Source organism: Astatotilapia calliptera, chromosome 3 (assembly GCF_900246225.1).
Source record: "Astatotilapia calliptera chromosome 3, fAstCal1.2, whole genome shotgun sequence".
In the NCBI taxonomy this organism is placed as follows: Eukaryota; Metazoa; Chordata; class Actinopteri; order Cichliformes; family Cichlidae; genus Astatotilapia; species Astatotilapia calliptera.
This window is the reverse complement of record NC_039304.1, coordinates 14,926,065-14,948,776: the sequence shown is the minus strand read 5'-3', so window position 1 is coordinate 14,948,776 and position 22,712 is coordinate 14,926,065. Positions and strand designations below refer to the sequence as shown.

The following is a 22,712-nucleotide window of genomic DNA, read 5'->3' as shown; positions in this document are numbered from 1 at the left end:
TATCTACCCGTCTGATAGTTTGGCGTTTATTTATAAAAGCGCCAAGGGAATTGTCATCTTATCTTAGCCGTTTGTCAGCTGCGCGACAAGAGGTATTTGAAAAGACAACAACAAGGCTCAGCGTCAGGAGCAGCCGGCTGGCAAAAGAGCCTGAAAAACAGATGTGAGGGGAAAAGACAAAAGTCAGAGATAATAACTGTATCCAGGTGGATAATTATACATACCTCTATATGTATATTACTCCTCTTTAAAAACCTTACCTGTCACTTGCTTTGAAATAAATCACATGCTGCACAGCAGAAGGAAGCGTGCGCTTTTTTCCTAGACAGCGCCAGCCATTTTGTTCTGCTTGGTAATACTGTGTTTATGCACTTCATCTGTCACCTCTGATTAATATTGCTTACTCATGAGCTATAATTATCTGCCTTATTGTATACAGTATCCCATCTTTGTCTCTTTGCACCTGCCTTCGCTCTCCTTTTATGCTCTCCACATTGTCTCAGCTCAGGTGTTCGATAAATTAAAGGGAAACAAAAGTAATTAGGGCCGTACGATGAGGCCGTCCAGTGCTTTTTCTGCAGTAGGTCGCATTTTGCTGGAATGGTTTTGATCCAGTTTAAAAGGAAGGGTCGTTCCCAATCGATGCAAAGTTGTTCTGAGTGATCACCTTTATGCTGGGATGAAACCTTTCTATCCTGAAGGCAGTGGTCTGTTTCCTTCACAGGCCGCGAGGGGTTGCCGATGATGAAAATTAAGTCAAGAATGGCATTTGATACCCTCACTAGAGTTCCAGAGACTGGTACAACCAATGCCAAGGCTGGCAGCACATGGTGGCCCAGCGCATTACATTTTTTCTTTATTTTGTGCCCAGCCACCAGCCCCCCCACCTCCTCTCCTACTCCCTCTCTACAGTTTTATCTCCCTTCCCCTCTGTTTCCTTCCCTCCGTCCTTTTCTATGTCCCACCCTTTTTCTTCCCTTGCTACCTCCTTATCGTACTCTTTTCATTTCCTCCCACATTCCCTCCCTCCACCCCAGTAACTGTTTATAATTTCTCTCTTCTTCTGCACTTTCATAGCTCTCCATTCTTTTTACCCCCCCTCCCGTGCACCCAATTTAGTCCCACCAGACAAACTCCTTATCCCTTCTCAGGGCCATGGACTCTTGACGCAGAGATCTCTGAACATAGGGACCATTTATGGACATGGAAGAGCCTTAAAGACACAATCTAGCCAGGGAGAAACGTGCCAGTCTGACTATGCAGCTGCGTGCCAGCCGCCCTTTGGCTGACCAGCAAGAATTAGCAATCCAAGGTCAGACCTGAAAAAACTAGAGAAAATGTTACCCATAGCAAACTAGCTTTTTCTCTTGTCACAGTAAAGCTGCTGACTGTAGGACTTCAGAATTTACTGTAATATAATATAATATAATATAATATAATATAATATAATATAATATAATATAATATAATATAATATAATACATAATGACTTATCTAATAATTAATAATGGTATTTTTCTAGTTCTAGATTCTAAAATGTATTATTTGTTTTGTTGTGTATGCTAGCAAACTAATTATGTTTGGGATTTTGTGTGTTTTTACTAGATATCCCCAAGATATCAGCTAAATATCTGCATTGGCTGATAACACTGTGGCCCTGTTGGTTTGACCATCTTGGAAAATAAGATGCCATGTACAACAGCCTGACTGATTATTGGCAGGCCAATATTATTGGCCAATAGTAGTTATTTGCCAGTAATATTAGCACTGACATTTATAATAGTGATGAAAAAAGAAAAAGTAGAAACACAGTTCAACCATGTTATGAGTGCTGATGTTGCATAGTTTGTCCTTTACAGGGCGCTCTGCAACTGCCCTACTTGTGAGTAATTAGTAAATACTCATAAATAACTACACATAATATGGAAATCTGTTTGTTTAATGTACCTGAAAGAAAAAAAATCATCTATTATATTATAATTTTAAATCACTGGTATCAGTCTTAGAAAGCCTATATGAGTCTTTAACATTCTCTGTTGGTTGGTTAAAACCATTTACCGGTGTTAGTGGCCAATATCTGACACGTCCAAACCCTTTGTGTTGTCCAAATGCTTAAAAAATTGTAAAGAGTTGCTGAAAGATTTAAGAAAAGCTGCTGTGGTTTTTATTATAGGGTAATATTCTGCAATCATGCCTTCCTTTTTTGACCTTTGATTCTCAAAACAATGAATTGCACCAAAAATGCTGAAGCTGTATGGATGGACGGATGGATAAAAAGCAGTCATTATTTGCAGATGAAAATATGGGATCACTTAGTGCCATCAATGACAAACCAAAAGAAACAGCTGCAACGCATAAAGGAAACGACTTGTTAGCAGCAGGCTAGGATTTCTTCATGGTGACGCCGAGGATGACTGAGTATCCTCCTGTTGTTTTTTGTTCCTCCGCTTGCGCAAGACGCTTTAACCCTCTGCCCACCCAACCAACCACAACACTAAACAGTCTAAGGTATCCTTGTTGGGTAGGCGACAACAAAGGAAGTTCGGGAAAGGCTGATGCGGAGATTAGTTCACGTTAATGAGCACTTAGGAATTTAAAGTCCATTCAGCGAGTGTCATCAGATAACAAAGGGAAAGACGAGAATGGCGTTTGTATGAAAGACTTTTGATGAACTCTTTGAATGGGTCGTTTGTTGGGTTGATGAGAAATAAAAGACATCTGTGCATGATCAAGAGAAGAGGTTATTTTCTAAGTTAGATTAAAAGCTAGTGGAAGTGTTATGGTGGGAGGAAGAAAAGAGCAAAAGAAGGAAAAACTGAAGCGGGCGCCTGCTCGCTTTTCCTAGGCCGTTTGTTTTAAATGTCTTTTAAAGGTTAACCTGTTGGAACATTTACAGACCCTTACTGAGCAGGAACTGCTCGTCCAAAGCACTTGTGGGAGTAAGAGAGAGAGACAGAGGAAAAACAAAGCCGTTAGGAGTGTGCTCAGTCTCACAGTTGACCCCAGACGTGCACAGTAACCCCGGGCTAATCTGCGACCTCCGACCCCAAATGTGAAACTTGACCCGTTGAACCCTGGCGATTAAGAGGCAAAACCGAGTCATCCATTAATGGTTGTTTGACACCTCCCGGGCCTGCGGTCGCTCACTCCTCACATTCCCTGATAGAAGATGAAGAGGAAAAACTTGTGAGGATGATGGAGAGTGATGTCAAGCCGGAGCAGTGACAGTTCAGGGGGTGTGGGAGTCTGTCAGTCGGGCTGGGTTTTAATCACGCCGTGCTCATCTGATGCAAGAAAACTCAACCTGCCCTGTGCTCACGTGGGCTTACGGGTTCACTTTGATTTTTTTTTAGCTCGGTCACAGAGAACAAGGACTCGGGTGGATTTGAAAGCAAGCCGCGTGGTGGACGGGCAATGAAACATTTCCTCTGAGCTTTTTTTTTTCTCTTCTTCTCCTTCTTCTTTTATTATTTCATGTGCAGGTACTCGCCTCACTGTTGCATGCACACTTGCTACGTTATGCTATTGTACCCTCTCCTCAAGGTTAGAGCCGTGTCCTGCCACTTCTGGCTCGAAGGACCTCCGTTTATTAACTTGGCTGTCGAGCGCGCACGCGCACACGCGCAGGGAGGGAGAACGAAACACATAGTAATCTTCTCACATTGCACCAAGGTCGCGTCCCTCATTTCAGCCAGAACGAGCGGTCAAAAAAGCACTCAATTAAAGTCAGGGCAAATATGTGAGAGAGCCACATAGTGCAGCCGGATATAATGAGGCATTTCAGGCAATTGCTGTAACAAATTTAACAGTCTACAACGTAAGCTGAATAGAAATGACACATTAATACGTTACGGGGTTGTCCACTTAGACAAATCGGGCCTCTTCGTAACGGCTGCTGAATTGCAGCGTCTTCACTGGAGAAAATTCGACGTTCATTTGTACACATTTCGACTGGTGTTGCCTTCAGTCATGGTTATGGCTGTGAAACAGCTGTGGTGTCAGATGTGGCTTTGGTGATTAAATCTGCATAAAATTGTGGCTGTTTGGTGGAAGTACGTCTGAGGCCTTTTGTTGGTTCAGTCATACGAAAACATTCTTCTTATTATTACTATTGATTCAAAAAACTTGTGTGCAAAGGTTTGATTATTTTTATGATTTCCTAATATTTGAAAACTCCATAAATCATCAAAAAGAACCTAGTTCATGTCTTAAAGTGTGTATTTCCATTGTTTTCCAACAGCAGTTTAACTATTAACTACTTAGTAGAGTAAAACTGTGTGTGAGATTAGACTAACAGTAGAAAAAATGCAAATGCTCCCCGAGTTTGTTACAGAGTTCTGCGTGGATCGCCACCAGAAAATAAAAAAATATGAAGTCCAGTGCAAGATCTGCCAAATGCAAGCTAGGATGCCACAAGTCTCCAATAAATTGTTATTTCAGATGCCCATCTTTATTTTATGGAATATAAGCAAAGTGAAAATTCTTTGAGAGTAGCAAAATATAAAGTATTTATTTGGGGCTTAACCCAATGCATGGCACTGTTAACAGAAATAATAAATCTGAATAACCTGACTCGACCATCCAGATCTCCCAGTTTCATATACAAAGACACAGATACAGTATATCTTTGTTGTTTCAATAAGGGACATGCACATGTTGACGTATGATCTAGGAAATCGTGATTTCATTGTGTTACTGTTTTCTGACATCTCACAGAGATCCAGCTAGCCTTGATACTTGTCATAGATTGATGCTGAAATACTAGTGCCAGCTGAAAGACTTTCAAATCATAGTGAAATAATGATTGAACCCACAACAACAACAAAACAGATTTCCTCTTCAACACAGCACTTGAGTCTTATTATGAGCACAGGCTCCTCCCTCCATCCATAGGATGCAACAACGGCAATGATAGCATATCAATAGGGTGATGACCTCACCCGGTGCTTGTTGAGTCAAAGATCTCTGATTAGAGGTGCACAGATCCCCTAGGACTTGCTGCAGAAGTGGCCTTAATAGAATCTGATGTTTTTGGCCTGGGGCTCTGCACTCTGCTGTGCACCGCTAAGGCGTTGCCAGGGAACTGCACTGGCACGCCGGCTGGGAAGTACTCAGCTGGCTTGTGGTAGGTAGGGACTGCTGTTTTTGATCGAAACCTGCCTGCGTGATAGTGTTTGAGCACGCCATAAATGGTCAGCGATTCAAAGGCTTAAACCAGGCCACTCAGCACTATGGAAATATAGGTATGTGACTCACGGGGAACCAATAAAAACAGACCCAATAAAACAGCGGCCGAAGGTTTGTCTTTGCTTTTTTTTACAAATCTGCACAATCTGCTCAACCTCCGGCTTGACCTTCGCTTTAGTTTACTGCATCATGAAAGTTTGATGTCTCACTTTACCTGGTGGGAGCATCTTTACAGCTCCCTCCCTTTATTTATTTATTTCTTTTAAGCCAACCTGATAGAGGCATAAATATAGACTGATATTATAATCAGCAGCAGATGTCTGAAGAAGAGAGCAGCTGATAGATTTACCTGTGAATCATCCTGTATCCAGCGTGTGTGCAGCCAGCTCCACGCTGGACACACACACACCGGAAAAAATTATCATATATCATAACAGCTGACGTCAGGAAGTCTCAGGAATGAGGTTCAAGACAGCCAAGAATGTCCTTTTGTTCCGAGTGTGCACAGGAGTCATTGTGTTTGTCTTACTCGTGCATCACATCCAGCTCCTAAGTGGCTATTATCAAGGCTGAAGACAGGACTTAAATCACAGATAAGATCTTAGGAAGCTTGGCAAGGAAGGGTTAGACGACTAAGATTTTCTTAACGTGTGCAATTCTGACGTTCACTCTTGGCTTTTTTCCACCTAGAGTAAAATTACAACTCCTAAAAAGAGCGTCGTATAAATCTGTCGTCTTAACCGCGTCGGTGCGAAAGCCCGACGTCGTTCACTTGGGATGAATTTGGCATCTATTTTTGCGGTCGTGTGCAGAGTAATGCTCACTGTAACGGCAAAGCTGACAGAGAAAACAAACACCGTCCCTGATAGAGATTTCAAATCTGAAAGCTTTGGTGTCTTTCTTTTGACTTATCTGTCTTCATCTCAAAGAGTTTTTCTTATTCTTTTTAGATTTTTAGAGCTTGAGCACCGTTTCTATTTTTACAGCACTTTTTTTTTTTTACTACGGCATTATTAGTTTTATCAGCCTCAACAGCTGTCAGAGACTGACCTTGCTTGTGTCTGATTGATACCATCCTTTTCTGACTCTTTGTTCCCATGTAACTCCATATAAGGAGACCTTCAATTGAGTTTACTTAAACAGAACTGCCAGAGACAGAGCGCAGTGACGGCCCTGCAGGGTTCAGCTCAGCTCAGATAAGATAAGAGCAAAGGTGAGAAAGTCGCTGAGGTGAGATTTTTCTCTTTTTTTTCTTCTTCCGGATGGATGGGTGGTTTGGCACTCGCCAGCTCTCGCTCTCCTAGTTGCTAAGCTCCTTTGTTTGTGTGTTGCTCTGCCTTTGGCTTCACTGTTGCGTATCAGGTTACATGTGGGAATGAGGTGCCATGTGAGTTCAGCAGTTCCTTTGTCCCCTGAGTTGTGAATCCACTATCTAATGAATCTGGGAGCTTTGAATATACTCTGTGTAATTGCATAGCTACGGTTTTATTCTAAACTGGGCCCTGTACAGAATCAGATTACAGTATCATGCTGTGGGATGTTGTGACGTTTGCAGGGGTGTGTGTTTGCATTGTTTGATTGTATTGTCTTCTGTGCGCTGAAGCATTTGTCTTCCTGAACCAAGATCTTTCATTCGGTGAAAGTTCCAGGTATGAGTCAGGATTGATTTGTTTTCTTAGATTGCATGCTGGCACACCTATATATATATATATATATATATATATATATATATATATATATATATATATATATATATATATATATATATATATATATATATATATATATATATATATATATATATATTAGAAAAATAACCTATACCAATACATTCACAACAGGCCAGTATTGGCCGATGATGTCATTAAATCAATTAAACAGTTTTAAAAGTACCCATTATTCCCCGTATGAGCCAGTTAATTTTGTAACATTTTATTATAATAGGGAGTTCTTTCTCTTGTTTGCTTGTTGTTTTGTAAAGCTTGATGGAGGTTAAAAGCAAAAGTACAGCTGTTGCATTAATAGGAGACAGATGTGTAACATCTCCTGGACTGACCCTTCATTAAGGGCAGATGTGTCTACAATTACATGCAACTAACAGAACTTTCACTGTTTTGCTGCTTCCAGAGTGTAACGGGATCTGCGTTCACGGGCTGTGGTGGGGCATCCCAGCATCTGCATCCTATAGTGTTGCTCTGCGTTTCATAAATGTTGCGGCTGGGGCTAATGTGTGTTACAGGGCTACTGCTGTATTCATCTGTTTTTTAGATCTGGTAGCCAGGTTGCCGATTGCATAACTGAAGGATTTGTGCTTTTACACCCCTTCTGCGTCACTAGAAATATTATTTTGAACAATAATGTGGAACAAATGCATCTGTCACCCAACCATTCGATCAATACTGTTTCCATGTCAGGGATAATTGATATGTATAGCGAGCCTGACTAATTAACTTAAGGTAACTCCTGTTATTGTTTTGCCAAACCAGGATGGTATTAATTATTCATGAATCTTGAAAGGAAGGAAATCTCTACGAAGTATTGTTTAGTTAAATGTTCTGTCAGCGAGCAAAGGCCTGTGTGACTGAGGCCTTGGTGAGGTGCTCACCTTATCATACTAAACATTTAACTTGTGAAAGGAATGCAAGGAAATCAATATTGGACTCGTTGGTATGTTTTAGCATGCTTACAAACTGAACAAGAGTCAAGCCATGCAAAGCATTTAGAAGAAACGAGATCAATATAGCGGCTTCAGAAGTATTAATAACCTAATCTGCAGACAAACACATAGTAGGTTGTACTCTGTGTTTCTAGTCTTAATGCTAAGCTAAGCTAACTTGCTGCTTAGGTTTGCTTTACATATATTATACAGATCTGACAGCAGTACCAAACTTCTTGTGTAACTTCCAGATTTATTGCTAGTCTCTGTGCAGGTGAGTTAACCCCCACTCAAGCATGTCTGGTATCTCTTTCTTTGACGTCACCTAACTATTTTTTATCATCTAAGGTTTGACACTTAGGGGGTTTATGCACTTTGTATCCTCTAAAAAAACCCTAAAAAACACTAGAGATTCCACACTTGAAATGAAAAGCTTTAAAAAGTTTTACCTTCAGCACACCTCCAGCGATCACGCTGCGTGCATTTCCTCCTCATCATCATCGCATGTAATAACATAAGAACCCCGTCCTTCCCTGAAAGCACTTTTGTAGTTATTCTTATTTTGCACCCTGAGGGTTTTGCACCTTCTCTGACTATGGGCTGTGGACCACAACAATTACATTTCCATTTAGTCTGTTGTAGCTAACATTTACATTATAATTCCCCAGCAATGCCAGCTCAAGTTTCAAGTTGAAAAGTTCAAATGTAAAACAGAGGCTAGAGCTGCGAGGGAGGGTTACCATAAAACACAGCAGGTTGTAGATTACACAGGAGAACACAATGCTCTTACTGTAGAACGCACTGTGTGTCTTAGTGTGTTTGCAGAGCTGAAAGATACCCGTATCTGGATTTAAAAAGTTTATCTTTCAGTGTAAAGCCAGCCTCGGTAACTGTTTAACTCATGCTCATTGTTCTTTTTCCTCCTAACCTCATCTGTTATTGTCAGAAAGGCAATGTAGCTATTTATAACTGGTGGAGGTTAATGAAAAATACATGATCTTTGTCTCTCTCGTGTCTTCCTCAGGTCCGAACACTATTTGTCAGTGGGCTACCACTGGATATTAAACCGCGGGAGCTCTATCTCCTCTTCAGACCATTTAAGGTATGTTTGTATGTTTTAAATGGATGGCCTGCTGCTATTCTTAGCAGCTTACTTTCCAGCAGTCAATGGGACCTCCATTAATGGTGATGAAATAAACGGCAATGGAAACTCTCCCGCGAGGTTCAAGTGTCTGTGTTCTTAAAGCCGACGTTCAATCACATCTTGATCCATGAGAAGCTTATGTCTCATGGAAAAATGGCTCAATGCCTGCGAAACAAAAACAAAGCTGTTTGCTTCACCTCAGAAGCTCCAACTTTGTTGCAAGAACACAGACCCCCAGAGTTTAGTTCAGGTGAATACATGTAGATGTTGCAAGCTTTTTGAACTATCGACCAAGACTAACGCGCCTTAATGGTGCAGCAGCAGCGCTGTTTAAGTGATTAATGCATCTAATCGCTCACTTAAGCAATGTTCATGGTATGTGCTCTGAGTAAATGGTTTGCATCACAAGTGTTGAAAGCAGTAAATCTTGCTTAATCAGGTAAGACACAACAATCTAGTCCATATGGTCTTCATAAGAGCGCCGTGACCTGTGAAACTGCCAAGCTTAGTCCTCCGTGACCCCAACATGCCAACATTTTTGAGTAATTTAGCAAAAAAGCTTTTGTAAGTGTAAGCAGCCTGCGTGTTTTGCAGCTTTTTAGCCACTAAAGTTGAATTTTTGCTTTGTTATGTGTATTTCTGACATTTTGTTTTCTGTTTTTTTCAGGGCTATGAAGGCTCCTTGATAAAGCTCACTTCTAAACAGGTATGCTAACAAGTCTTGGATCTGTGTTGTGTTCAAAGAAACTCCTGAATGAAGCCGGTCAGTCTCTGGTCACACTGTTACTGTCCACATTACTTCTTGCTCATCGACACCTTTGCATCTTTTTCTTCTCTCTTTGTGTGTTTAGCTTGTTGAGAAAGAAGGATTAGCAGGAAGTGCCTTTAATAGAAAAGAAAATAACAAATAACAAAGGTTTCCGGGGGGAGGGAGAACGATAGGAGGGGAAAAGTGTTGCACCAACTTGCCTTTGGCAGTCGGATGTAGTGCTTGTAGTTACAGCGAGTCGACTGGTGGGCTGTGTGAGGACGAGGAAGAGAGACGGGGAAAGAGTTTCGAGGTGTCAAAGTGAGCGTTTTGACAAGAGCAGCACTGATGGTTGAGTTTTGCCTCCAGGGTTGCGGGACTGAAAATGAGCCCAGCTGGCAGGTGTCCACGTCCAGAGTGGAGCAATTTAGCTTCATGTCAGCTTACTTGTTGCCACTTTACACTGTTTCTCATAAAGACATGACATGCTCATTAGAAGGGTTTAAAGCGATTTGGGTTGAACTTGCTGAGTGTAATACCTTAAAACTATTCCTGAAACCAAGTACAAAGGAAAGCTTTAGGCTCTCTCTTTTTGTTTCACTGCTATTGCGTGCATTCAGAAAAACTCATTCTAATGTATGTATCTATGATTGAAGTCTAATTTAGCATTAACGGTTCTTCTCACTTGTTTGGTGATTTTGTTGCCAGTTATTTTCTTACAGTCAAGGTTTATACACGTGTGGCAGTGGGCCTGAAAGTGGCCGAATTCAAAGATTAAAAGGTGTGGCTCGATACTTTTGTTGTTTTGGTGTTGTTCACAGCAGACTGTGTTGTTTGTCAGATAGTTCCACCTAAGTTAGCCAAGCTGCAGCTACCTGTTTTGGCACACCTGCCAGTCGAAGCAGCCTCTCCCCTGAGTTTCAGCCTTACCCTATCGAGACGGATCAATTATTAAAAACATCATGTATGATATAGTTGTTATGAAGGAAGAAACTATGAACCGAGACTTGAACAGCTTGCTGTAAGATGCTATTTAATGCTGTTTAGTAGGACATTTTAACATGAGAGTCTATGGGGATTGACTCGCTTTTGTTGGCAGCCTCAAGTGGTCACTAGAGAAACTGCACTAGCTTAATTTTCAGCCCCTGGAGAATATTTGGCTTTTAGACTATGATGAAATTCACAACCTGTTTTACCTTTGTGATTAAACTGTGACTCGGAGCGATGTTTCTCCAGCCTAAGTGGCATCTTCAGCGAGAGAACTGCTGTGAACTGATGCTTATGTTAAGACAAAGTGCTGCCCCCCATTTCCTCAGGGTTTGTTTGGAGCAGCTCTCCTCCTTGTTAATGTTAATGACAATGGCCACGCAAATCGATCGATCTCCGTTTCTCTCTTCCAGTCCAAGAACTCCCAGCCATGTCCATATATAGCAAAAGCCTGATCTCAGAGCCTTTCTATTTATATTCCTGTTATGCTTCCTCCTCCTGACGTCTTCACTTAGTCTTTCTTTTCTTTTTGTGTTACTTTTCGGGGGTTTTCTTTTCCTCCACATCCTCCTCCTCCACTGCACTTCTTCAGAATTCCCATAACCCTAGACTGCTTTTCCAGATCACACGCAGCAGTGTGACCCCATGGGAATAACATGTTTAGAGTTTTCTGCAATCTCTCCCCCACCACCACCTCCACCACCACCACCTTCTCCCAACGTCCCCATCCACATACAAGACAAAAATATGTATTTTCTGTTCATATCTGCAGTCAGAAATCCTGCAGCCGCACCTACACCCCTGTGAGTGTGTGTTTTTTTCCTGTTTTATTTCTCCTCACCTTTACTACTGGCTTTGAAGCGATGTCGCTGGAATATAAAACAAGTGTGGGTGAAACAGATGCGAATGAGAAAATGCTGCACTGACAGGCCTGTTTGAGGAGGTCTTTAAGAAAAAAACCCCCAACTTTTTCTACCCGTTGCCCCACTTGCTTTCATTTTCACCTTTAACCCTTGAAATTCCCCCCCCCCCCCTCCCTTTCTATCTTCTTCTCCTTTTTCAGCTTTTACTCCCTTCTCTGCCTGTCTCACACTAAACTCTTACATGCTTGTTCTCACTCCTGCATTGCCCGTATTTGGGCAAAGGGGAGCCGAATGATGAACTCTACAATGAAAGTGCGTCCAGCCTCCAATCGCCCTCCGCCTCCCCCTCCCCGCTCTGTCGCAATGGTTTTATAAACAGGAGAGAGGGAGAGGGAGGCAGAGAGGTAGGGGGTGGGGTATGCTAAGATGTTAAAATATATATATATAAAAACATGTCTTTGTCACTCAGACAGAAATGCCGACTCAGTTTTCTGCCTTAAACCATGTTTCTTTCTTTTGTTCTGTCTCCTTGTCTCCCCAGCCAGTGGGGTTTGTCAGTTTTGACAGTCGATCAGAGGCGGAGGCTGCTAAGAATGCCTTGAACGTAAGTGTCATGCCCTCGTTGTGCTCCAGCTCAGCTCTAGTGTTTCTCATGAAATCTCATCTTCTTTTTTTTTTACTGCCTTTAGTGCAAATGTATTTGAAAGCGGGGGAAAAGCGTTTTCTATCACATGAGGAAAAAGCTGAAAAGTGAAGCAGCGAAGGCAAATATATCACAGCTGCTCTAAAATAGCGTGTGTCTGAATGTTTCTGTTTGAGTAAATAAAGTCTTTTTTTTTTTTTACTTTAAGCTCTGCGAGAGATCCTGCAAGGTCAGAAGAAAATTAGCTGTTCTTCCACATAAAAATAGAAGATATTGATCTAGGGTTTAATTTTAATCTCTCGTATTTCAGAATGTGGCTCAGTAGAAAGCCTTGATGAGGCAGACTCTAACACAAAACAGAGCTCATCTTCTCACGCGGTTTTTATTCGACTCTCTTGAAACAAAGTGTAGACGGACGGTAATGAACGCCGCCTGTCTCCTACACCTTTGTTTTTCCATTGTTGTTTTTGTCTTCACCATGCACCGCCCTCCTCCGATTGCCTCTTAAGTTTTTGTTGATGTCTTTATCAAGGCAGCGGATCACTTTAACGGCCCTCCTCTTAAGTGGGACCGTGACAGCGCGAGCGGTGTGTCAGCTTTCTCAGATGTCGAGATATCGGTGCTCGTCAAAGGTAGAGCAGAGAGTTGAACAAAGGATAAAAATTATCATCTTATTATGAGCCAACAACAGCGAGACTGTTTCCGTAGAAGGGCTCAGTGGGGCTGAGAATTCAACGCTGCTCTTGTTTTTCAGGGAAAGCTACGTCCCGGGGGGTCATATGGAGATAAGCCAGATTCTGCAAACATCCATCTGCATATTGAAATATGGGCAAGACGCAGAAAACTGTGGGAGAATTTGGGGATTTGTTTCCTATCATAGTAGCTCTCTTATATTCCCTCCAAGCTGTGAGCCTCGAAAACAAAAAACTGAATTACCTCCAACAGTCAGAATCAAAGCTCTACATGGAGAAGGTGCTATAAAAAGACATTTCGAGGTAGATATTCCAACACATTTCAAGCAGAGGTGTGCTCGGGCCTCATTATTGCCATGTAGCTTATTACACCTCTGCAGCCTCTACTGGCAGAAGCCGCGAGTGCGCTGAGCCGAGGCAATCCCAGTTAATTCCCTCCCCTTCATGAGAAGAGTCATCCCTCGCTTGTTTCAGCCTTGCTTCGCCCGAGCCTGCAGGGATGAGTGCAAGTTCTCGGTTGCTGCCGAGAACTTGCACTCCTGGCTGCTTTTCTCCTCCGCTGATCTGACCTTCGTGCTTTTCTGTATCGTTTACAGGCAATCAAATGAGGTTAATTTCAGGGCGTTTATAGTTCCTGGTAAAAATGTGTCCAAGCGGAGTAAATGAATAGCAACTTTGACGATGCCACATTCCTGTTGTTTTTTTAATCCCCATATGTGGAGATGTTTGATGAAGATCTGATGGCAGGGCAGCTTTTTCCTTTGGCCTGTCGTGAGCAGTGGCATCTCAAGAATTCGCCAAAATGTTTGGCTCACTCTAAGCGGTGATGCCTGACGTATGTCAGGGTATTTGATGTCATGGTATTAAATTACACTGCATTCAGTGGGGAACAGAGTGAGGGCCTTGTGGCTTGTCTGCTTGTGTTGTAAATGACATCATGCGCCAGCCAGGTTTGTGTCATCAAGTTCTGATTTCCCATTGCATGTGTCGCTCAGAATAAGCAGCTTCAAAGGCTAAACAAATGAAAACGCTCTCGTCACGCCAAGATTTCAGCAGTAAATTGTACTGTACAAAGTGACAATTCCAGATCAAGCTAAACAACAGATAACAAGACAGGAAGTGCAGCAATGGAAACTGTACGCGTTATCTAATAAGTTCTGTGGGCTAAATTAGTCTGCTTCGTCACTACTTAAAGGCACAAGGCGGCACGTCTGTCAGTCGCTCCCTATTATTTATAACATCATCGCTTCACTGATGAGCAGACTTATTTATTTGGTCAGCCTCTTTAATGCACGGTTGCCAAACCAAGGTATTAGCTGTTGCATTTTTAACATCATAAAGCGTCATCATATGCTGATCATGCGCTAATTTCACTTCACTAAACCTTCCAGGAAAGCAAAAGACAGATAAGAACGTTATAAACAGCTTGTCTGTGCTTATATTTCGACTGGGAGCAGTATGTGAGGAAAAAAACATTTTAAATATGTAAACGGTCGAAATTTAAGATAAGTTGAAACCAAATGCAAGAACTGAAATATCCATGGTTCCAGTATTCTGTCTGTGCCACAACAACCTGTCTACTATTCAACAACATGCATGTAGAAGTTATAGTAGCTGTGAAAATGAACTTGATTTAATCACAACAATAAATCTGATTATATGCAGTTGTGTTGAGGAAATATTATTCCTCAACACAACTGCATATAATAATGAAAACATAATTCAAGCACCCCTGAATATCAGATATGGCAGAACTCAGATTTTGATTAATGCAGCAGTCCCCGATCTTTTCTGCCCCACGGACCAGTTTAATGTCAGACAGTAGTCAGACAGTATTTTCACGGAGCGGCCTTTGAGGTGTCGTGAATAAATACAACAGAATAAAATTATACTGCCAAGACAAAAACTTTGGTATTTTATAAATATAATAATAAACGCGAATTCACTGTGTAATTGTGTAACTTTATTAGCAGCGTCCTCCTGAAATACGCCAAAAACATTGAGAGTAACATCCTCCTCTCTGCCCCTTAATGCGCTCTGGTCGCTTTGATAACGTGTAAATATTTCTTTCAAAATAAGACACACAACTACAACACCCAGGGAAACAGAGTTAACGATAAAAACCCTGAAAACCATAAATTTCACACCGGAGACTCAACTTTTGCGACGCGGTACCAAACGACTCATGGACCGGTCCGTGGCCCGGGGGTTGGGGATGAATGACTCATGACACCTGCTTTCAGTGCTAAGACATGGATACAATCTCACGGCTAAAATGCTTCATATTTCCTTTTTAAAGACTTGTCCATATGCATTACCCCTGTCAGTGTGCTCCCTCAGTTCTGACTCACCTGTCCTAAAAGCTTTCCACTAAACAATATTTGCGCTAACATATCTGTCTCATTAATCTCAGGGGGTACGATTTGACCCAGAGATTCCCCAGACTCTGCGGCTGGAGTTCGCCAAGGCCAACACCAAGATGGCCAAAAACAAGCTGGTTGGCACTCCCAACCCCCCTCCTTCCCAGCAGAGCCCCGGGCCACAGTTCATAAGCAGAGACCCATGTGAGTACGCCGACTGTTTACCCGGCTGTCGCTGAGTTTGTCTTACTTTTACATATTGTCCGTCTGCATTGCTACTTCCTCTGGCTGTACTGGACTGGACAGCTGTTTCCTTTTAGGATATTATTTTGTAATCGAGGTGCTTTTCTGTGCTGTTGTTGTAAATGTGCATGAAAAGGAGACTGTTGAGTCTGCTGCAGGTCTCTTTCATTGAATGCTGTTTTGTTTGCCCCTAAATTAAACATTTACGTATTTGTCCCTCTGTGAAACGTTAATTTTGTGCGGGCGTGTAATGCTGTTTGTCGTTGTGATGTGTTAACTGATGATGTTAGACTAGTGATTCATTAACAGAGCATGTTTCAGCTTTAACCGTTTACTCTAATAACTTGGACTCAAGGTCTTCAAGTACAATGTGTGTATAATAATTTGCTAATGCGACTTTCCACCTTTTTTTTTTCTTTTTTCTTGTGGTTAAATATTTTTCCAAGAGTTAAGGATTTTGAAAGAATCAGCTATTGATAGTTAAACATAGGCCAGCTGTGGTAGTACATTCTTCCTGTATGACCAAGCTGCTTTTATCTTAGATCGTTTTATTTTTTTATAGCCGGGGAAAGGGTGTGTGCATGAGGCCCCGGAGGAAAATGGAAGGAAACGATTAATGAAACCGTGACGTAATCACTAGGAGAGAAATTGCTGTCATTTCCTGATAAGAGATGTTTAAACCAGCCATCTTTGTGATCATGCTTGGATAAATGGTTACCAGGAGACATGGAGAGCACAGGGAATGCTCCTCGAGATTATCTGCTAATTATCCAATGAGCTGCTGTGTTTTTTTCCCTGCATTTTTAAATGCTCACCCGCTCTGTACGACTCAGCACCGTCTCCTAACTCATGCACCGATGCTCGTTTTTCACAGTCACTTTGCACTTGATTTAGCAAGTAAATCGTGATGTCTGACATTGTTTCCTCTCAACCTCTCCTAAAGTATGAAATCTAATCATGTAGTGTCAATGACCGTTCTCAGATACTGTCAAGGTTTTTGCATAATACATGTGCATTTTGAATTAATAAAATTTCCCCTTGAAATTTTTAATTTGTGAAACTAAAGGTCCTGCATTTCAGAAGCGACTAGATAATAACATTAGTGGCTGATGGACATCAGTTTTCCTGGCTAAAGCGATGGCAGGTCCAACTATCTATATATGAAGCTAATGAAGCTAATATTAGTTCACTGCATTGGTTAAAAGAAACATCTTTAGACCATACTGGTTCTGTAAAAGGCATTTTAAATATTTACATGATGATTTATAGTAAAGACATTTTTCTAAATACTAAGGCTAAAAATCTCTGGGTTAAAATTTCATAATCAAACAGTGTAACCCATATGGAAAAGATATATATAAATCTTATAACGTTTGTATCTGTCTTGTGTGAAACTTGTATAAAAAGCATACAAGAGTGAAAACAGATATAAGATCCCCAGAAAAATTATATAAATGAAACTTGTATTTTTTGGATACTTACCGGTACTAAAAAATATATGAAAGTGGCCACTTTTCATTAGTAAATCATATAAGCCTTATATGATTCAAGTAGGTAGGCCACATCTGATGCAAGTCTTTTATAAGTTTTTTCTGTTTCTTTTCCATATGGGAAGCTAAGGCTACGTTCACAATAATGTTGTAAGCTAAGCAAGGCTTTCATAGGTACTGTTGGCTTGGGATGATAAAGCAGAAACTTCATCAAGTTCAGCAACAAGTTCAGCAACAAGCTAATACAAATAAATACTGTATTTATTATGAACAGCTAATATTAGCTGTAGCAATTAGCTATAGCTAATAAATGCAGTATTTATTAGCTGTTAGCTTTTCTAGCTAATTGCTTGTTCACGATGCTTGAGTTAAGAGGATCATCATAGTTCTGTCTAAAACATAACTATATTTCAGAGATGAGCAGCCTCTTAACTCATGTAAATTATCCTTTTGCCTCAAGCGTCTTAACGATGTGTTTTACAATCACTGGAACCAGACTCGTTGCTATAATATGGAAACACTCGTATGTAGGAACATGTAAATGAAGTTTAGTGGTGGCTGATAGTATTGGGTTTTCTAGCTGCCTCTGATAGCCTTGAGCATTTTAAGCAATGCTGGGTTAGACATGTAGGTAGTAAAGCTAACAGCTAATTGCTGTTAGCTTTTAGCTTTCCTCAAAGCTAACGTTAGCTTTGACGAGAGAAACATATTTTCTATTACGGAAAAATGAATGGATCATTCTTACTCCAGCCTGAAGCAAACCACAAAAACACTCAAAGTTATGTAGACAGTCTCTGTCTCGTGACAGTAGTTAAGCTGCAAGTTTAGAAAATAAATCTTTCTCGGCTGTATTGACATGAAATAAACACAGATGTTACTAATGTCAGTAATGAGGGCATTGTTCTGTTTATGTACGCAGCCTTAATTACAGTGAGTAGTAACACCTGTGTTTCTTCAGGAGGTATTAATCAAAAAGAGAAAATAAAATCATTTTGTGAAAAGCCTGACCACCTCATCATAATTAGATCATGAACAAAAAAGTAAACTATTATTCTCATGTATTTTGAGGTTATTCGATGCCTGAATGATGCTTAAACACAAAAGCTTTATGTAGCCTTTAACAGCAGCCTTTAACATACAATATTGTAGATATATGTAATGTGATTGCAGTTACGATTATTGTAACAGTATTTACCAACCATATTACATCAAAGTACCCACTGTGAAGAAGGTCTGTTGTGTAGAACGGCATTTGGGCTAGTTTTATTTGGGTAGTTATTTTAAAACTTATCTAAATGAACTCAAATTTCAGAAGTTTTACTCCTACCTCTAAAAAAACCCTTTTTTTGAGTATCTCTGTCTGTCTCCCAGTCTCTGGTTTAAACAAGAGGAAGCGACTTCAGACAACTGACATTCCCCCAGCACCCACCTTCACAATCACCACCATCACCGCCACCTCCACCCTGTCTCTCTAGCCACCCCACCCATCCACTTGCCACTCTCCTCACTCCACTCCTCCTCTTCTTCTTTCCACAGATGAGCTCACAGTGCCTGCTCTCTATCCCAGCAGCCCAGACGTGTGGGCCTCATACCCGCTGTACCCGGCGGAGCTGTCGCCGGCCCTTCCACCCGCTTTCACCTACCCCTCCTCGCTCCACGCTCAGGTAAACCCACCTCCCCTCCCCCACCGCCACCGCCGCCTCAGTCACCTAGCCCACCTCACAAAGACCTGCTGCCGTCAGCCCTGTTATCACTCTCTGCTTCATCCCACAGGTGCACCTCAGAGCACACATGACCCATTGTCACTGTTAAACACAGTCATGTTTAAATCAAATGTCTATCTATTTTTGGGGCTGGGGAGTTATTTTCCTTACAGACAAGGAAATGTATACCCAGCATCACTCAGTTTCATCAGTGTAAACAAGCTGCTTCTCTATAAAAGCATCTAAATACACATTTTCTTTGGCTGCAGGTTTTCATGTTGACTTTTATTGAAACACTTTCAAGTGCAAACATATATATAACTATTGCCGCTGATACTGATCAGTCATGTTCATCTGCTGCACCAGTAGCACAGTGAAGGCAGAATTTTGGTATAATTTAATTGTTACATTGGTGCTGAAATTAGTGAGTTTATAAATAATTGAATTGTCAGTCCATTTTCACCAACCCTTCTCAGCGGAGCTGTTACCCGATCCCAGCACCTTCCAGAAATCGAAGTAAACTTAGCTGTTCACCTCACTCTCAAACTGCATGTCACATAATGGAGCCTGTGGTTTGGGCTGAGTTTTAGGAGGTCCAAGCAGGAAAAATAACTCTTCCACAAATTCCAAATGATACTTTTTTAAATCAGTAAAAAATAAATTCCTCAAACTGAAACTGATTTGTCCTGTTTTGCTTTTTATTTTAGACTAAAATCCTGAATGTATCCATGCATGGATACATTTACATCCACATATAATTTAGAATCACCACTTAACCCACTGTGTAAGTCTTTGGACTGTGTGACAACCTCCACACAGAAAGTACATGCAAACTCCACACAGAGAGGTCACAGCTGGCTTCAAATTAGACACCTTCTTGCAATGAGATGACAGTGATACCATTGCACCACCAGGTAGTATGAAATAAAGAATTCAACACCAAGATAATGTTAAAAATGGCATCACAGGACACAGTTTTCAGATCTTGTAGCTGCTTAATCTGCACAGCTAAAATCTGCAGCTGTACAAAGGGTTTGGATCATTTTACCTCCATCTACCTCATTAATTATAGCAAATCCTTCTTTTCCAACCAGCCATGATCCAGTTTATTGAGGTCTTCTAATCTGCGCAGCTCTGCTGTGAGTTCATGTTAAAGTTCATTATCGATCTCTTGAAATTCTTCTCATGAAGAGCGTTTGATGCAGGCAGGCCCTCATGCAGTCTTAATGCCACGCATACAGTATGTACGGTTTTGAATGCAAGCTCTCACTGCTCACTTTGCAGTGTTTCAAACTCAATGTGTTATACAGTCATGTGGTGTTGCTTTTCTCTGCTCGAGGGAAAATTGAGCATTTCCACTTATAATATAGATACTAAGGTTATTTAAGTATAAAGGCCTCTGGGCGAAAACACTAGCTGAAGCTCAGATGATGTCAGCATTTGAAATGAATGCAAGAATCTGCCTAGCTGGCATTTTCCCACATGCATCGAGTATATTCACACCAGTGGCAGCTGATAACTGAAAAAACGAGGACGGACGAGAAAATCAATTCATGTTATGTTATAATAGTTAGTATATTTCCATTTTCTCGTGGTGAAGCAGTAAAACAGTGCCTGTGCTCTGGATGGGAATGATGTATGTATTCTTTGAAGCCTGCCAGCTTTGGTCATTTTGAAGAAACTGGCCCTTTAAATGGACCAGAGGGACAGACAGCAGTGCGCATTTCTGTGAAGCCCACAATAATAATACACCAAAATAATTAGTTAACTAATTACCAGCCTACATATTGCCATGTTTTCATAGTTACTGATGTTTAGAGCGGTCAAACTTGTGCACATTAGTGATACCGTGATCACTACCGCAGATACCGACCTTGAGCTAAACGGGAAAACTGGAAAAATAATAAGTACGACAAGAAAGATGTTTTTGATTTTAGTGAGTCAGTTTATTCCAAACCATTTAAGCAATGAGGGCTAAAGCTGTGCCATCACTGCAGAGCTCTCTACCCTTTGCCCAACGGGATCCAGTCACTCCAGTCCAAATCTATTTCCTATGCTAGTCCTTCATGGTTGCCTTAATGTTACCACTGGCTAGTGCAAATAGCTAGCTACTGCTTGATTTTTAAAAAGAGAAATGAAATGGGGAAAATTCTATATGTCCTGCACTTTTTTCAAAAGACCCAAATCAAATGTCACGAAGTTAATCACATTTGTACAATATAGTGGAAGAGATCTGACGAGTGGAAGAACACAGTGTCAGTGTTTTACTGTGGATGTTCTGGCTGAGGTTGTCCTCCTTTAGAGCATCATGCTACGTGTTCTGCTCACTAACAGAGTAGTAGGAACGAAGCCAAAGTGTATTAAATTAATGGAAGAGGTCCCGCCCTGAGGACGTCAGACTCAGTGGCGAACTGAGGCTATAATTCAGGCTGGGACATCATCTCTCAGACTACTCTGTACATGCAAACCATCAGACTGCTAATTCTGCTGCCTTACCCTGGCTGCTGTTTAAGGAAAAACAATATGTGGCTATCAGAAATCACATCTAGCCAAAAGAATTCTCTTTAATCTTATTATTGTGATGTTTAATGAGATTTCGAAAATAAATAAAGAAAACTACTTATGTCAATTAATTAAATGTTTTAATTGCAAGTAAATTACAGCTGAAATATGAGTGTAATGAGTGGAGATAATCAATAACCACAACAGTAAAGACGCTAGACGAAAATAACAATGAGTAGGATATTATGAGTAAGAATGAGCCATTGTAATACTTTTTAAACACAGAGGGAGATACTCTATTCAAACAATTTTAAAACTGAGGCATCAAACAAAAGTACAAAAAAACTTCACACACATTCACTGAGACTGATCTTGAGCTACAGCAGTGTAGCTTCTGCTCCCAGCTGGCAGCATTAGCCACTTTTAGCTGCATCACTTTTTTTTTATTCAATTCAATTCAGTATTATTTATATAGTGCCAAATCACAACAACAGTCACTCCAAGGCACTTTATATTGTAAACACAATAAAACAGAGAAAACCACAACAATCGGCTGACTCCCTTTGAGCAAGCACTTGGCAACAGTGGGAAGGAAAAACTCCCTTTTAACAGGAAGAAACCTTTGGCAGAACCAGCTTGCAGAGAGCGACAGAAACTGCGAATACTCATTTAAATGCATCTTTTTTGTGTGCATCTGCTTACCTGAGATGGCACACATCGAGTCGTATATTCATGTCAGGCCAGTTGACTGACCCCAACGACCCCACACTGACTGACCCTCTGCCTCTTCCCTGCAGATCTCACTTTTGAGACGATCTGTATTTGTATAATTTTAAATACTATGATCTCCCTCTTGTCTCTCAAAAGAAACAGAGGGCGAGCAGTCTCCTCTGCGGCCACGACTGAGCCGCCCTTCACGCACACATTCTGACACGTGCAAAGTGATCGTTGCCGTGTGATGTTGCGAGATGGTCAATCTACTTTCTGTTAACATGAGCTCACCTTTTAGGCTCCACAGTTTTATGTTAATATGTGATTATGTGTGTTTAGATTCGTTGGCTCCCGCCTGCAGATGGAACTCCTCAGGGATGGAAGTCCAGGCAGTTCTGCTGAAGTATGTGTGAGTAACAGCACACACATGCACACACACAAACACACACTCACACACTCGTACGCACACATAGCTCCCTGCCCTGCTGCGTCAAAGAAGTGTACATACTCTGGTGTGAAACCTCTTTTGTAAATGTTATGACACTTTGCATAAACAGAAGTAGAGTTATCTTAAACACATGCCAGGAATATCACGGGGTGTTACTTCACGCGTGTTTACCTCTTTTGGCCCTCAAACCTCACAAAACGTCCATCCTGCTAACTGCCAAACTAACCGGCTAATTAGTCACGTTTCCTCTAGTAGACGTCAAAAACATATATACTAATTGCTAACAAAAGTACAGCCTGTGGTTCGATGAAACCACACACGCTCCTCACACATGA

At 41.2% G+C, this 22,712-nt stretch overlaps 1 protein-coding gene across 4 annotated transcripts in view; it reads left to right on the top strand.

The window, feature by feature from the left end:
- LOC113018667 (RNA-binding protein with multiple splicing) overlaps positions 1-22,712 on the top strand; it is a 37,639-nt gene that overhangs the window by 4,954 nt on the left and 9,973 nt on the right. Inside the window, exons 2-7 of one of the 4 annotated variants that reach the window (XM_026161963.1) lie at positions 8,868-8,945; positions 9,655-9,693; positions 12,127-12,189; positions 15,334-15,484; positions 18,550-18,677; positions 22,269-22,332. In XM_026161963.1, coding sequence (XP_026017748.1) covers positions 8,868-8,945; positions 9,655-9,693; positions 12,127-12,189; positions 15,334-15,484; positions 18,550-18,677; positions 22,269-22,331 — 522 coding nt within the window. In that variant the 3' untranslated portion in view covers position 22,332. Of the gene's footprint in view, positions 1-8,867; positions 8,946-9,654; positions 9,694-12,126; positions 12,190-15,333; positions 15,485-18,549; positions 18,678-22,268; positions 22,339-22,712 lie in introns of all 4 variants that reach the window. The other 3 variants (XM_026161962.1, XM_026161965.1, XM_026161964.1) reach the window with 3 other exon arrangements.